The following is a 14,666-nucleotide window of genomic DNA, read 5'->3' as shown; positions in this document are numbered from 1 at the left end:
AATTGATCTATAAAGGCACCTAATAATTGCACTCATGCGAAACATTTTTGTAGTAACTTGGCGTGGTACAACTTCTCAATAGTGACGGCGCTTTTCCGACGAGTTTTTGATGTCGTATATGATTGTTTTCGACGTAGTGGGGATTCTCAAAAGAGTCCCCAAATTCAAAAAATGTTGGCAGGGTCTAGCGAAATTTTCGGTAGCAACAATTTATTTAAGTCTACAACAAAAAACAGGGATGTGTACACAAATTGTAAACCAGCTAATCGCTTTTAAAAATTGTTAATATATGTTCCAAATATTCCTCAAATAAATTGTTTATTATTTACAGACCTTTTAAAACTTTTACGCACACAATGATTGTAATAAATTAAATGTTTGCTGCCAAAATATGCTTTTGACAACCCTGTTATTTTCATTAGAGGTGCGTACCAACTTACGAAATTGAACGCTACCGAAAATTTCGTTAGCATAAATAGCAATGCATTTCTTATGGGAATGAAATTTTTCGCTAGAGGTGCATACCGGCCTTTAATTGTAGATATTTAGTACTCATTTAACTGTAACGAGTACTCAAAAGATTAGTCAGTAACGAGTACTTGCAATCAAATACTCGTTACTTTCCCAACACTAATAGAAGGAACTGCTGATGGCTTTCATTCATAAAATGATCATATTTATTTAAATAATAAACTAAATTTAAAGTTGTTGAACAACAGAGGAGCATTGAAATAAAGAACACTAAACAAATGACTGTTACCAGCGCTCATGTCGTCATGGATGTGCAAGTAACAGGTCATCACCAACAGGCTGTAAGCTACGACGAAAATCAAATAGGAGAAATATCATTAGCAGACGATGGGAGTAATAAAACCAAAGTAATATTGGCCAATACTAAGTTCCATCTAGATTCCTATCCCAATGGCGCCGAAGATGACGATACCCAGCAGAGATTTTTGATCGGTGACGAAGCTGCAGAATATCTCCGAAATAGGTATTTGTTTTCACATTTAGGAGACCTTTTCATTGTACATTTATTTTTTTTTTTTCGAACAAATGATCAACAGCGAGCAACAGCAACATCATCAGGTGACATGGTTGGATGACGAAGATATTGATACTCTAGACCTCGCCACTTTGGACATTGGTAACATGTTCAACAGAGTGGATAGTGCGGAGATTATCTATCAACAGAAAAAGAAGAACATCAAAATGGTGGGCAAATATGTAATGGGGGACGTGTTGGGAGAGGGTTCGTATGGCAAAGTAAAAGAAGTTCTGGATTCCGAGAATCTTTGCCGAAGAGCCGTAAAAATTTTGACCAAACGCAAGTTGAAACGCATACCAAACGGAGAGCAAAATGTGCAAAGGGAAATCCAATTATTAAAACAATTGAAACACAAAAATGTAGTGGCCTTGTTGGACGTTTTGTACAACGATGAAAAACAAAAAATGTATCTAATTATGGAGTATTGTGTCGGGGGATTACAAGTGAGTAATATTTGTACGATAGATGAATAAACCGGTTATTAACTTTTATGTTTTGCAGGAAATGTTGGATAGTGCCCCGGAGAAGAAAATACCGTTATTTCAAGCCCATTGTTATTTCCGACAATTAATAAATGGACTAGAGTACTTGCATGGCATGCGTGTCATACATAAAGACATTAAACCTGGCAATTTGTTGCTAACTCTGGACCAGACATTAAAAATATCAGACTTTGGTGTAGCCGAACAATTAGAATTATTCGCACCAGATGATACTTGTACAACTGGTCAAGGCTCACCGGCATTTCAACCTCCAGAAATTGCCAATGGATTAGAATCATTTTCAGGTTCTAAAGTTGACATTTGGAGTAGCGGTGTCACACTGTAAATATAACAGTAACCTAATCATATAGTTTCCATATAATGCAACTATTTTCTTTCAGTTATAATTTGTGTACCGGCTTGTATCCGTTTGAAGGTGATAATATATATCGCCTCTTGGAAAGCATTGGACGGGCACAGTGGGAAGTTCCCGATTGGTTGTATAAATTGGACCATAACCTCGCAGTTTTGATACTAGGAATGCTTCAAGAAGACCCTCAAAAACGCTACAGTATACAACAAATAAGACAAGATCCGTAAGTTTACCAATGTTGATAAGATTTGTTTTTAAATAATGCATTCACTGAAGCTTTGTGACACACAATTTAAAACTAAGAATGGTAAAGTTTATAGACTATGCATTGACTATATCACAAATTGCAAATAAATTGAGAACGGTTTCTAAAATCGCCAATTTGGAATTAAATTTAGAGTATATTTCCGAATTTAGCCGATATTATAGATGAACATTGGTGTAAATCCAAATGATTAACTATTTTAATTGACGAATCGAATTCGATGATTTGAAAGGGTACAAAGAAATAGCGTTTATAATTGTCAGAATGTCGTGTCGAAATAGCGACGCTGTGTCTACATATCACTTCCCTGGGTCAACTTCATGTGGATACTAAGATCGTCTCTGTACAAATATATAATTACATAACCAACCAAAAATGCAACCACCAACCTTTAGGCTAACTTCATCCTCTAGATCAGATGACCGATCACACTTTTCTAAATAATACAGGTTTACATTTTAACCGTATGTTTAATTCGACAAGTTAATTTGGTTGGAAATGGTAAAAAAAATCTTGAAGGTTTTGTTTAGCATTTACAGAACTCGACTTTTGAATTCCAAAAAAAAAACAACTATAAATTCTATAAAAGAAATGCTACTCTCCTGATTATTTAATTTTGTACTTGTACTAGGCGCAATGTATTGAAAATTTATGGTTATGTTAATTAAAGTTTATGTTACTATTCGATATGAACAACAACTAAAGCTTAAATTAATTTTGCAACACAAATTAATATTTTTTCAGTTGGTTTATCTCGGCTCCCGAAGAAAATGGACCACCGATACCCATTCCGCCATTGAAAGGTGATAAATATCGCCGTTCCACAGTACTGCCTTATCTAGATGCTTACCACTATGAGACCGAACGAGATTTGGAAGAAGTTTATTTCACCGAACATGATCTAAACCGTAATTAATTTTTTTTATATAATTTTTTTATAGAAAAAATAAATATTTTTTTTCCAGAGGAATTGGCTCGTAAAGCGGCAAAGGCAGCAGCCGAAATTAAAGCCCAACAACAGCATAATTCGTATGCAACCATGTCCGCTTCCACTAGTGGTTATCATAATGCACAGTCATGTTCCAATTCCGCTTCTCATCATACAAAAGAGAAAAAGTCCTCATCATTGAAAAGACGAGCAAAAAAATTAACTTCCTGTATATCGGTGCGAAAATTATCAAATTGTCGACCTTCTTAGAAGAGAAACAACGATCAACAATACAAATACAAACACCACAACCAATCAACCTACCAACACACAAAGGATTGAACCTTGAAAAAACATCCATATTGTTTACATTTATTTCTCTCAGCAACAAAAATCAAATTAAATCTTATACTACATACATATATGATGATGTAAAATGCCAGTTTATTTTGCAAAATGCATGTCCCGACTACTTCTTCAAGGAGAAATACGCTTTTTTGTTTTTACGTTTACTCTTAGTTTTGAGCAATTTAGTTTCATACATACACCACTCCTCCTACATATATATAAATACTTTTTTTTTGTTGTTATAGTATTTATTTAGTTGTATCGATCTTTGATTAGACTAAATAATTTTTTGTGTATATCTTTTAAGTTGTTAAACTGTACTTTTCATTTACGGTTTAGTTTTCTAGATAATAAAAAATATGAAATGTGAAATGATGACGTCGAAATCAGAACATATATTCGAGAAATTTATAATCGCTGAAGGACACTGGCTTCATATAGAGTTCTCAATAACAGAATTAAATGAAGTAATACATTATTCGAAAAATAATACCGAAGTGGTCCAAAAAGTATTTAGTATAACAAAAAAACACAAACATTGTAGCGATGTATTTTTAGAAACATTGTCTCCTTTTAATTCCACACAGTTGGCACTGCGATAAGTTTTTAACCCGTCTGAAAAATACACTTTCTCAAGGCCTGGAGTAAGCAGCGATGACCATGCAATAGTCCAATAATAGTAACGTTAAAAACCGTCAAACAAAATTTTTATTTTTTTTTTGTAGTCTCTTTTGGATGTTTTCAATTTGAAGATTGAATTAAGTTAACATCAAATACCAACTCTATCATTAAAATATTTCTATCCAGCAAGACAGCGTCTTTCTGTTCCATCTATTAAAAAACATTCATAGGGCGTCATTATAATTAGGCTGTGATACTTCTCGAAGGCAATCGATGAAAAAAAGAACATATCTCCACTTGGCGAGAAAAGTACTCTTCGCTGCTGCTCAGTTCATTTTATTCTCTCGACTTGGCCGCGTCATACTTGTTGTTTCTTCCAACTTTAAAAAATGTATAACGACCACAAAACTTTTTTTTACAGGACTGGAGAAAATAAAATTTTCCGAAACTTTTTCAACATCTACTTCTTTGTAATCTAAGAAGATGTCAACCGTCATACTTGAGATCCTCCTTTTTTCCTCCAAAGTGAACAGGCAAGGTAACTTGTTATATATTGGCGTATTAAGGGCTGTACATATTTTATCATTTTGTAAATAGCCATATTGCGATTAAAATACATTTTTCACAATAATATAAAATACTGGCCCAAGATCGTCAAAAACGTTTAGCTTTTCAAACTTACCTACATTTATTTCACTATTTTTTGTAATCTAATCTGAAGATCTACTTAAAGGAAGCTATTCGATTTAATATTGTGAACGAGTTTTTGGGAATTTATACTTTATCTTATTCGTATTTTGAAAAGCGCAGGAGTTTTATGAGCTACATAATCAAAGAGATTTATCTAAATCTATAACTTCAGGCGGAGCTGATGTTGATATTACGGGCCTAGCGTTTAGTATCTGCGGGATGATTGGTATATTTGTAGTAGGATTTACAACTTCAGGCATTATAAACATTTGATGATAATGTTGCCCCAATTTCGTTAGTTTCTTTTGCATTAGATTTCTCAATGTGTCGACGTATTGCGGAGGTATTTGGTTTACTTGTGAATTGCGCCATTGTAGACCACTACTATCAACATGAAATAATGCCGGTGAAGGAACATGATCCTTTAGATAATTCCAAACACATTCCTTAAGCAGTAATGCCACCTGTCGTGAAAAATATGTAAAAAATATAGATCACAACTTGTTATTTTGTATTTTATCCATACTCACCTCGGAGGGTTCAAAATGTTCGATGATATTATGAAGATTAGAAAGTGGTGGTGGCAACAACTGTCCCATAGCCAGAACCTTTAATAGATTTTTGGTTGATTGAAGCAATTCTCCTTTGAGATTACAGGTATCGTATTTATTTACTGCAAACAAAATGAAATTCACACAATTTTAAAATGTTAAAAATAATACTTTGCCTAGCCCATTCTAAAAGTTTTCAATTCAATTAAAAAAAAATAATAGATACATTTAAAATTTAACCAACTCAATTGATTGAGGTAAATTATTACTTGAATTTTGCGTCAGAAGTCAAGCAATTATTTTATTGAATTTGAGCTCTTTTAGTTATTGCGGCTAATATTATTAATCTTCCAACAATTATTATTTCTATATTAGAATTTATTACTTCTAGATAAAAAATATAATTTCATCTTCCATAATTTAATAGAATCAATTAGAAAATTAATTAATTTCGTTCAACAACATTTTTTTTAATGGGGAAGTTTCAATTATAAGAAATTTCTTGATTTCAAATTTCAGATATTACCATTTTTAGCTCTCCATTGATGTAGGCATGTTGCACAAAGAGCTCTCAAAAGAACAGACGAAAAGCAAAGAGCTGGTCTGTGAGTAGATATAAATCCCAAAAGTGCCCACAAAATAGGTGATGTTAAAAAGGCCCTTCTTATCAATAAATCTCGTTCCATTGTGACTTTGGTGAACTCTTCGTCGGGAAACGGCAAACCATTGTACATGACATCAGTAGACACCATTTCCACAAGCAACAAAGATATGGTAGAGTAAGCTTCTATAGCCACTTGACGATCCTACGGTACACAGAAAATTATAAAAATATCGAAAAGCAAAAAGTCATCACAAAGACTAACATTGTCACCACAACACATCTCCAAAGCCTTTAAAAATAACCTCTGCATTTCCGGTGGACATCTCTCACCCATTAACATATTTTCCGGTCTCAAACCCCGTCCGATTACGCCAGCATGCAAAATCGACCGGTTTGAGTTGGGACCAAAACTATGCTTTTGATTTTGTACCATAATCATTTCATGTTCTGGTATTACCAACTCATCTACTATAGGTTCTTCATATTGACCAAATAAATAGCCATAATAAAATAGAGATCCTTCAATGAGTTCTCTCAAACAGGCAGATCGAGATGACTTTCGAGCTCGGCATTGGCGTTGAAATAGATTGTAAACGCGATTGACAGCTGCTAAGCGTAAAGTTGGTGCTTTACAGAATAGAAAAAAAGGACAGCTTTTATTTCCATTTAAAATAAAAGTAATTGTAAGTACTCACATTGTTCTTTCAGACTTATGAAGAAATATTTAACACTCAAAACTGACAATTTTAGAATCTGTAAAATTTTAAAATTAATTTTATACAAAATATCAGAAAAAATTGGGTTGGGAAGCTCTGCTTTAGAAACAAGACTGGTGAATGTTTTCGTTTCCCATTTCGCTTAATATAATCAAAGACAATACAATTTAGAAGATGGGAAATTGGCTGCTGAGAACATCAAGCCATTGACGGCGCTAGGTCCCTACTTGTCGTTTACGTGTTTGGTTCAACACATTAAAATGCAAATAAAAAGAAATTAAGAGTTGGAAATATCTTGGAACAAACGTGAAAATAAGTTTTTCATTACAAAAAAATGCAAATAAAACAATTGCAAACATGTATGGACCCAGATGGGAAACGCAAGCCAGTTTCCCATCTTCTAAAGTGTATTGTCTTTGAATATAATCTTCAAGATTTATGAAATTTGACTCAAGAGTGAATTCATACCTCAGTTGTCCTGATTACTTGTGTTTTAGATCCGGCTTCAATAGTATTTAACAAATCAATTATCGTATGGGCTAATGTTAAACGTTTCGCCATATAGTCCGATTCCTCTTCCTCCTCAGCATTATCCATACAGACCCCAAATAGTTTTTGTTTTTTGTGTGAATTATAAACATGTATGGTATTGTTATTGGTTTGATTTTGTAACTCTCGAAATTTTTCCTCGCTACGCTCACTGGCATCGGCATCCATACGCAGAATGAGTTTATTCAATGTAACTTCCAAAATTTGTAATATTTTTGGGAGACATTCATTTAAAGCTGTGCTCAACTGATGTTGTCGTATACTAAAAAATGTATTTTTCTTTTCCATTCTAGAAGAATATTTATATTACATTAGTACAGTAGCGATTTTCCAGACGGTATTTGTTTGCTCACTTTGTAATGGTATTCAGATTGTTGAAAATATTTAAAGCTTCCGATACTTCTGAAGCTGATGCTAATCTTGCCTTCTTAAACTGTTCTTGAAGAAGAGCATCTTCTAGAACCATTTGGATGCCCGGTTTAATTTCTGGAAATTCAACAACTCCTGATTGACCTCCAATCATACGAATTACTGCTCCTAGTCCAGAGGGATTGAGGGTATAACATTTACGAAGCAATTCCGATATCGATTGATAGTAAATGTGTGAGTGTTGGGTAGCTGGAATAGTTAAAAATTCACTTAATATTTAGTATTAAAAAGTATTAGCCAATGACACCTATAACTGATAAATGTACTTTTGAGAACATATAGTTGTGTCCAAGCAAATCGTATGATTAATAGAAAAACTTATTGCAAAATGCTTACAATTCCATTAGTTTTACATGGATCTATCAAATACCTTCAACTGTGTATCTTCATTTATTGAGTATTATCAATTCTAAGTAACAATTTATTTCGAATGTGGAGCAATGAATGAATCTCTGTGCACGATACCAATGCCGAACTGTAGTTGTGACATCGTTCTATTTTTGGGGTTTGTTAGATTCGTGTCAATGACAATTTTCAGAGAATAAAAATAGACTTGTCACAAGAAAAAGTAAATTGGTTACCATCCTAGTAGACGAATGGTTAATAAACAATATATAAAAAGAGCGGACCCAAAACAGACCCCTAAGGTACACCACACTTTAGATTCGCAATATTTATATTCAAAGTAATAGACTATAAGTAATATGTGAACATTGTACTTACAAACTATGAGCAATAGTCTCACGGCAGTTTGTTGTTCATATATATTTGCGCTAAGACAACTTTTCCACAACATATATTTGGTTTCTTCTGTAGCTAAATCATCCATTAGAGGACACAGGCGAGCATTCAAGACAATTTGTTCCAATTCTTGCAAAGAGAATTCTAAAAAGTCCTGACACCAAGTATATTGATCAGCCATTTTTGCAACTGTAATTAAAACTTGGGCTCCATGGCTTTTTAAGCGCAACACCAAGTTATTCAAAGAAGGTTGTATTTCGGCAAACATACGATTGGCCATCCACAGAGGAGCTTTTTGAGTGATAGTTGTACGCAATTCATCATTATCTGAAAATTACAAAAACATGCTAGCATTAAATGGATCCCATTAAAAATGATCAACTTACACATTTCAAGAAATACGCTGACCATGTTTTGAAGCAAAGTATCCGAATAATTACAAAAATCCAACATAAATGGTACGATTAGGGCATCTAATTTTTTCTTTGGAACGAAACCTTCTTGAAGTAGTTCCTTGAAACAAACTCGAAGTACTTGTTCGTGGGCAAAGCATAAATACTCAAGGATTCCAATCTCCGAGTCAAAACGGCAAGGGTAGTCATCAGCAAATCGTTTCAAGCTACATTGCAGAATCTGGGAAATGATTTTTGAAGGGAAACAACCTCCTAGACGTGCAACAACCCAATCGAATGTCATTGAATAGCGTTGGTAAGCAGCCAACAGCGTTTCAACGCATGATTCTGCTTCTGCATTTGTCAGTTTTCGGAAACAAATGCTAATTAGTGTCAAAAGACCACGCATCGTAGTACTGGCCAACCAATAATTGCATGCAGCACCTATGGACATACGTTTGCTGTATTTATCTGACAGACTACCAACCAAATCCAAACTCCAAGATGCTATAACTGTTCCCCAGGCCGTGGGGCCTTTGTTTACAATATTTTCTAGAGCTTGTTGGATTATTTCAAAACATGGATCCTCCTGTGATACTGCTGGTTGCTGTTGTTGTTGATTACTTTGCATTTTCTGTTGTGGAATGACTAACCCCGTTTGTTGGTCTACATTTGTGGTGTTCACATAACTTTGGACTCCCACCTCAGCTACCAAAGCAAAGTATTCAAAAACTATTTCCCTAGCAGACGGCAAATCCTCGAGAAGATGAAGAGATGTACGCAACAAGCTGTGCGATGTGAGATTAGGATTTCCCCGATAGCCTACGGAGGAAAGTGTCTGTATGAACTGTTTTAGTTCCACAAGAACATGTTGCTTTAACATCTTCGCGGTAAAAAAACACTAAAAATTAACAAATTGGAAGCAAAATAAGTAAACCGTCTCTTTGTAAACTGTTCTCATCTATTGAGAACGAACTGCGTACGTCAAATTATTATGCGGGTTGTGTTCATTCACTTTGTTGCCAACCCCTCATTTGTCAAGACCATATGGGCCATTCCCACATTATTTGTAATGTCAATTCAGGGGATTTATGAAAATACTACTGAAATGAAAATACTACCCAATAAACACAAGCATTGGAGAAATGCTTATATTCAATATTCAAAACTTTTTTCAAAGATTTAGCTTAGAATTCAATTTGGGAAATTGTTGAGAAAATCGCGTTCTCAACAAAAAACAGACATTACCGTTAACATTAGAATTCAACACGTTAGCAACAATTTCTCAACATAGTAGCAACAACTTTTCAAACTAAATTTAATTTTAATGCTTCAAACCCATTCGAAAATCTGTTGAAGGCAAGCAATATAGAAGGCCATTTGAACTAATGTTGAAGATGGGATTCACTATCAAATTGATATGGCGTTTCCTAAGAAAAATGTTCATCCCCAATAAACACAGGATGAGCGTTTTTCAAATGCAACAACTTTTCAGTTTGAGGGTAAATATAATTTTCAACATAAATTCAACTTGACTTGAAATAGCTCATCTTCAATACATCTTCAAATTGTTTGCGAATTACTTCCAATTTGCCAAAATGTTGACGAAATCTTTGAAAATGTGTTGAAGATAATATGAGAAAACTTTGACAAAACACTACCCTAAAATGCAACGAAAAAACATTGTGGTTTTCAATACTTATTTGTGCAACGAAGTTCGTGGTCAATTGCAAGAAATTAAAAAATGGAAAATTTTGGACAAATAACCAAATAAAGGGTGATTCTTTTGAGGTTAGGATTTTCATGCATTAGTATTTGACAGATCACGTGGGATTTCAGACATGGTGTCAAAGAGAAAGATGCTCAGTATGCTTTGACATTTCATCATGAATAGACTTACTAACGAGCAACGCTTGCAAATCATTGAATTTTATTACCAAAATCAGTGGCAGAAAATCCGCTTTTTTATCGACAAATTTTGTTCAGCGATGAGGCTCATTTCTGGTTGAATGGCTACGTAAATAAGCAAAATTGCCGCATTTGGAGTGAAGAGCAACCAGAAGCCGTTCAAGAACTGCCCATGCATCCCGAAAAATGCACTGTTTGGTGTGGTTTGTACGCTGGTGGAATCATTGGACCGTATTTTTTCAAAGATGCTGTTGGACGCAACGTTACGGTGAATGGCGATCGCTATCGTTCGATGCTAACAAACTTTTTGTTGCCAAAAATGGAAGAACTGAACTTGGTTGACATGTGGTTTCAACAAGATGGCGCTACATGCCACACAGCTCGCGATTCTATGGCCATTTTGAGGGAAAACTTCGGAGAACAATTCATCTCAAGAAATGGACCGGTAAGTCCAAGATCATGCGATTTGACGCCTTTAGACTATTTTTTGTGGGGCTACGTCAAGTCTAAAGTCTACAGAAATAAGCCAGCAACTATTCCAGCTTTGGAAGACAACATTTCCGAAGAAATTCGGGCTATTCCGGCCGAAATGCTCGAAAAAGTTGCCCAAAATTGGACTTTCCGAATGGACCACCTAAGACGCAGCCGCGGTCAACATTTAAATGAAATTATCTTCAAAAAGTAAATGTCATGGACCAATCTAACGTTTCAAATAAAGAACCGATGAGATTTTGCAAATTTTATGCGTTTTTTTTTAAAAAAAGTTATCAAGCTCTTAACAAATCACCCTTTAGTTTATAAAAATAAGTAAGTGAAAATAAAAAATGAAATAAAACTTTAAGGAAGTCACTAAATGTATATCTCTTTGCAGTAAACTAAAATCTTTGTATGCTACATTCTTGCAAACATTAAGAAGCTGACCAATGAAAAATGAGTGGCTTATCGACAAGAAAAAGTTTCCAGAAACATTACAAGTGCAACCAATTAAAGTTGTTAAAAACAACAAATTGTTGAAATCAACAACTTCTGGATGAAAATGTGCATCACATCGTCAGTTTAATTCATATGCTATTATCAGTTTAAAATGGATATTTTGTGAATTCCTTCTACTGGAAATCAATTCTAACTCGCGGTCCAGTACGTTCCTAATAAATATTAATGCTGTTTTATGACACCAAAAGGAAGGAAATCGAATTATCAATGCAAAAGTGTTTACTAATAATGTTTAAGATATTTAAAGTTTTGTTGTTTGTTTTTTTTTTTTGTTCTTATTTGTTGAAATGTTTAATAAGATTTTTATTTATCAATTGGTATTGTAGTGTATTATGTAGTGTAGTGTATTATTATATTGTTACGAATTTGATAATTATAGATATAAGTTTATTTAAATTAGTTTCCGTTAATTTAAAATTTAAAATTGTAACGATAAAATTTCGCTATCACTTGTTGGAATCATCTATTCATTTTCTAGTATTTTCCTGAATTTCTTTTATGTTCTTTTGTTTGCTTACCGAAATGTTAGTTCTTACTCTCTCATAGAATAACAACCCCTTTGCTTTGTTATTTTGCTTTCTCATTTCATCTCATTGTCTATTGTCATTGTTGTTGTAGTAATGCGAGCATATATCTATGTGAGTGTGTATGTGTTTGGCAGCCACCAGACGAACAACTTAATGGTCGTAGATCCTTCTAGCATTGTCTAAGAATGTTCTGGCGTTGCCAGAATATTGTAGTGCTACCAGAATGTTCTCGTATTGCCACACCGTCATATATAAAAGCGCTCGCATGCTGCTAACGAGTCAGTCTTAATTAAAGCGTCAAACGAATAACTTCAGTGTGAACGAATTGTAAAGTGTGAAGTCATAGTAAATAAATTGTAGATTGTCGTTATTTAAAAGAACTGTGTTTTAATTGTCGGGTAATTAAAAACGCCTAAATATAAAAACGTAACAATTGGTGTCAGAAGTGGAATAACGGAAAAAAAAATCTACAATGAAGTTTAATGAGCTTCGAGTGGAAGACTTAAAAAAGGAATTGAGCAAACTGGAGCTGCCGACAACAGGCAATAAGGCCCAGCTTCAAAAGCGTCTACTGGAAGAGTTTGAACGGCGTAATATGGACATTGCGACGCATGAGTTTGATTATAAGGAAGACATTGATGAATCAATACTCGTCAATACAAGCAGTGTAGAAACTCCATCTGTGGCTTCGAATGTTGTGGATTACACATCAATGCTCAATGCTTTGAGCAAAATGATGGAAGAAAATTCTAGAAAAATGGAAGAAAATTCTAGAAAAATGGAAGAAAATTCTAGAAAATTGCTGAAAGAAAATGCCCTACAAATGGAAGCAAATTCTAGAAAAATGGAAGAAAATTCTAGAAAATTGGAAGAAAAATTCGACGAAAATTCTAGAATGGTCAACGAAAAATTACAACAAATTTCTGAAGGCATGGAGAAACGTGTGGACCATATAGAAAATCAAATTGTGGAATTGGATAAGAAAGTTCTTTCCGTGGATGAGAAAATTATGGTTCATGATGAGAAGTTTCTGCACATCGAGAAAAAAATGTCAGAGCTGGAAATTAAAGGTGGTCCAGTGCGCGTCATCGAGGGCTCAAAAATCAAAACTCCTGTTTTCGATGGCTCAACGTCATTTGATGTCTTCAAATTCCAATTCGAAATGGTTGCTTCTAGAAATTTGTGGAATGACGATGATAAAGCAATTGAACTTCTATTGGCATTAAAGGGCAATGCTGCTGATGTGATACAAAGCATTCCCGCTGTTTCTAGAAATAACTATAATGAAGTAATAGCGGCGCTTCAACGCAAGTATGGTGGAGAGCACAAGCAGGACATCTTCAGAATGGAATTGAGAGGAAGAATCCAGAAATCGAATGAAACCCTACAAGATTTCGCAACAGAAGTTGAGCGGCTAGTGCTTTTGACATACCCAGGTGAGAGTCATCCTCTTGTGGACCGCATCAAGATTGAAACCTTCGTCAATGGTATTCGAGACCCAGATATAAAATGTGCAACATATGCGTCACAAAAGGCTACATTCGCTGAAACAGTAACATTCGCACTTGCACAGGAGACTGCGAGATTGCTAGCGCGGCCTCAAATTCACAAGGTACGTAAAGTAGAGACAGAGTGTGATGAATCAAAGTCCGTTATTGAGTCGATGAAAGAGGCCATGAAGCAGGCAATGCAAGAAATGAAGCAAGAAGCAAATAAATCCCGGATCAAATGCTATAACTGTGATAAGCCGGGACATCTAGCTCGAGAATGCAAAGCACGACGCAAACGGTCAAGGTCCACATCACCATCTCCATTAAACAATAGCCATAAGAAGGTGACCCCACAGTCAAGTGAGTCACCTTTAAACTAAATCGAGCTAGTTCAGCGGGGCAAGAGCTGGCTCCCACAGACGATGGCCCCACCATCTCCATAGCAATAGTTCAACAGAAAAATAACAATTTAACTATTGCGGGTGTTATTAATGGCGACAAGCGTACTTTGACGTTGGATACTGGTGCATCAAAGTCTATCATTAGATCTGATTTAGTAAAAGGAAAAGTTACACCACTGATTGGAGTCAAGCTACGCACGGCTACAGGGGAACCCGCAACCGTATATGGAAAGGTCACCGTAAAATTAACTATTGCTAACAAATCCGTTACTTATGATTTCATTGTGGCCGATATAGTAGACGAAGTTATAATTGGAGCGGATTTCATGATTGCTTTTGGTCTCAATTTGGATATGAAGCGTCGTGTAATGACATGGTGCGATGCCGAAATAACGGTAAACGTGGGATACGACGGGAATACACCTGTCAGACGTTTGACAACGAGCCAGTCAGAGTCTATACCACCGAATGCCGAAGCAATTATATGGGTTTCTATGAATGGAGATTGTGAAGTCGGCCAATTGTGGGTTGTTGAACCAGCAGAAAACAAAAGCAACAACATCTTGATAGCAAATGCCCTGGTAACAACGAACGAAGAGAGACTAATACC

At 35.0% G+C, this 14,666-nt stretch overlaps 2 protein-coding genes across 2 annotated transcripts; one reads left to right on the top strand and one right to left on the bottom strand.

Annotated features, from left to right (window-relative positions):
* Window positions 1-615: 615 nt before the first annotated feature.
* On the top strand, window positions 616-3,816 carry Lkb1 (Lkb1/serine/threonine kinase 11). Its single transcript, XM_075294823.1, has 6 exons — window positions 616-994; window positions 1,068-1,491; window positions 1,550-1,872; window positions 1,932-2,126; window positions 2,913-3,076; window positions 3,134-3,816. The coding sequence occupies exons 1-6, from the start codon at window positions 750-752 to the stop codon at window positions 3,364-3,366; spliced, it is 1,584 nt and encodes a 527-aa protein (XP_075150938.1). The 5' UTR covers window positions 616-749; the 3' UTR covers window positions 3,367-3,816.
* Window positions 3,817-4,828: 1,012 nt separating this feature from the next.
* omd (integrator complex subunit 5 omd) lies at window positions 4,829-9,719 on the bottom strand. Its single transcript, XM_075294819.1, has 9 exons — window positions 8,732-9,719; window positions 8,328-8,672; window positions 7,529-7,793; window positions 7,095-7,464; window positions 6,606-6,663; window positions 6,173-6,537; window positions 5,833-6,112; window positions 5,286-5,428; window positions 4,829-5,219 (listed from the first exon to the last, which is right to left on the bottom strand). The coding sequence occupies exons 1-9, from the start codon at window positions 9,618-9,620 to the stop codon at window positions 4,896-4,898; spliced, it is 3,039 nt and encodes a 1,012-aa protein (XP_075150934.1). The 5' UTR covers window positions 9,621-9,719; the 3' UTR covers window positions 4,829-4,895.
* Between the last annotated feature and the right edge of the window lie 4,947 nt (window positions 9,720-14,666).

This window comes from Haematobia irritans, chromosome 1 (assembly GCF_050003625.1).
Source record: "Haematobia irritans isolate KBUSLIRL chromosome 1, ASM5000362v1, whole genome shotgun sequence".
Lineage (NCBI taxonomy): Eukaryota > Metazoa > Arthropoda > Insecta > Diptera > Muscidae > Haematobia > Haematobia irritans.
This window is presented reverse-complemented; position numbering and strand designations above follow the sequence as displayed.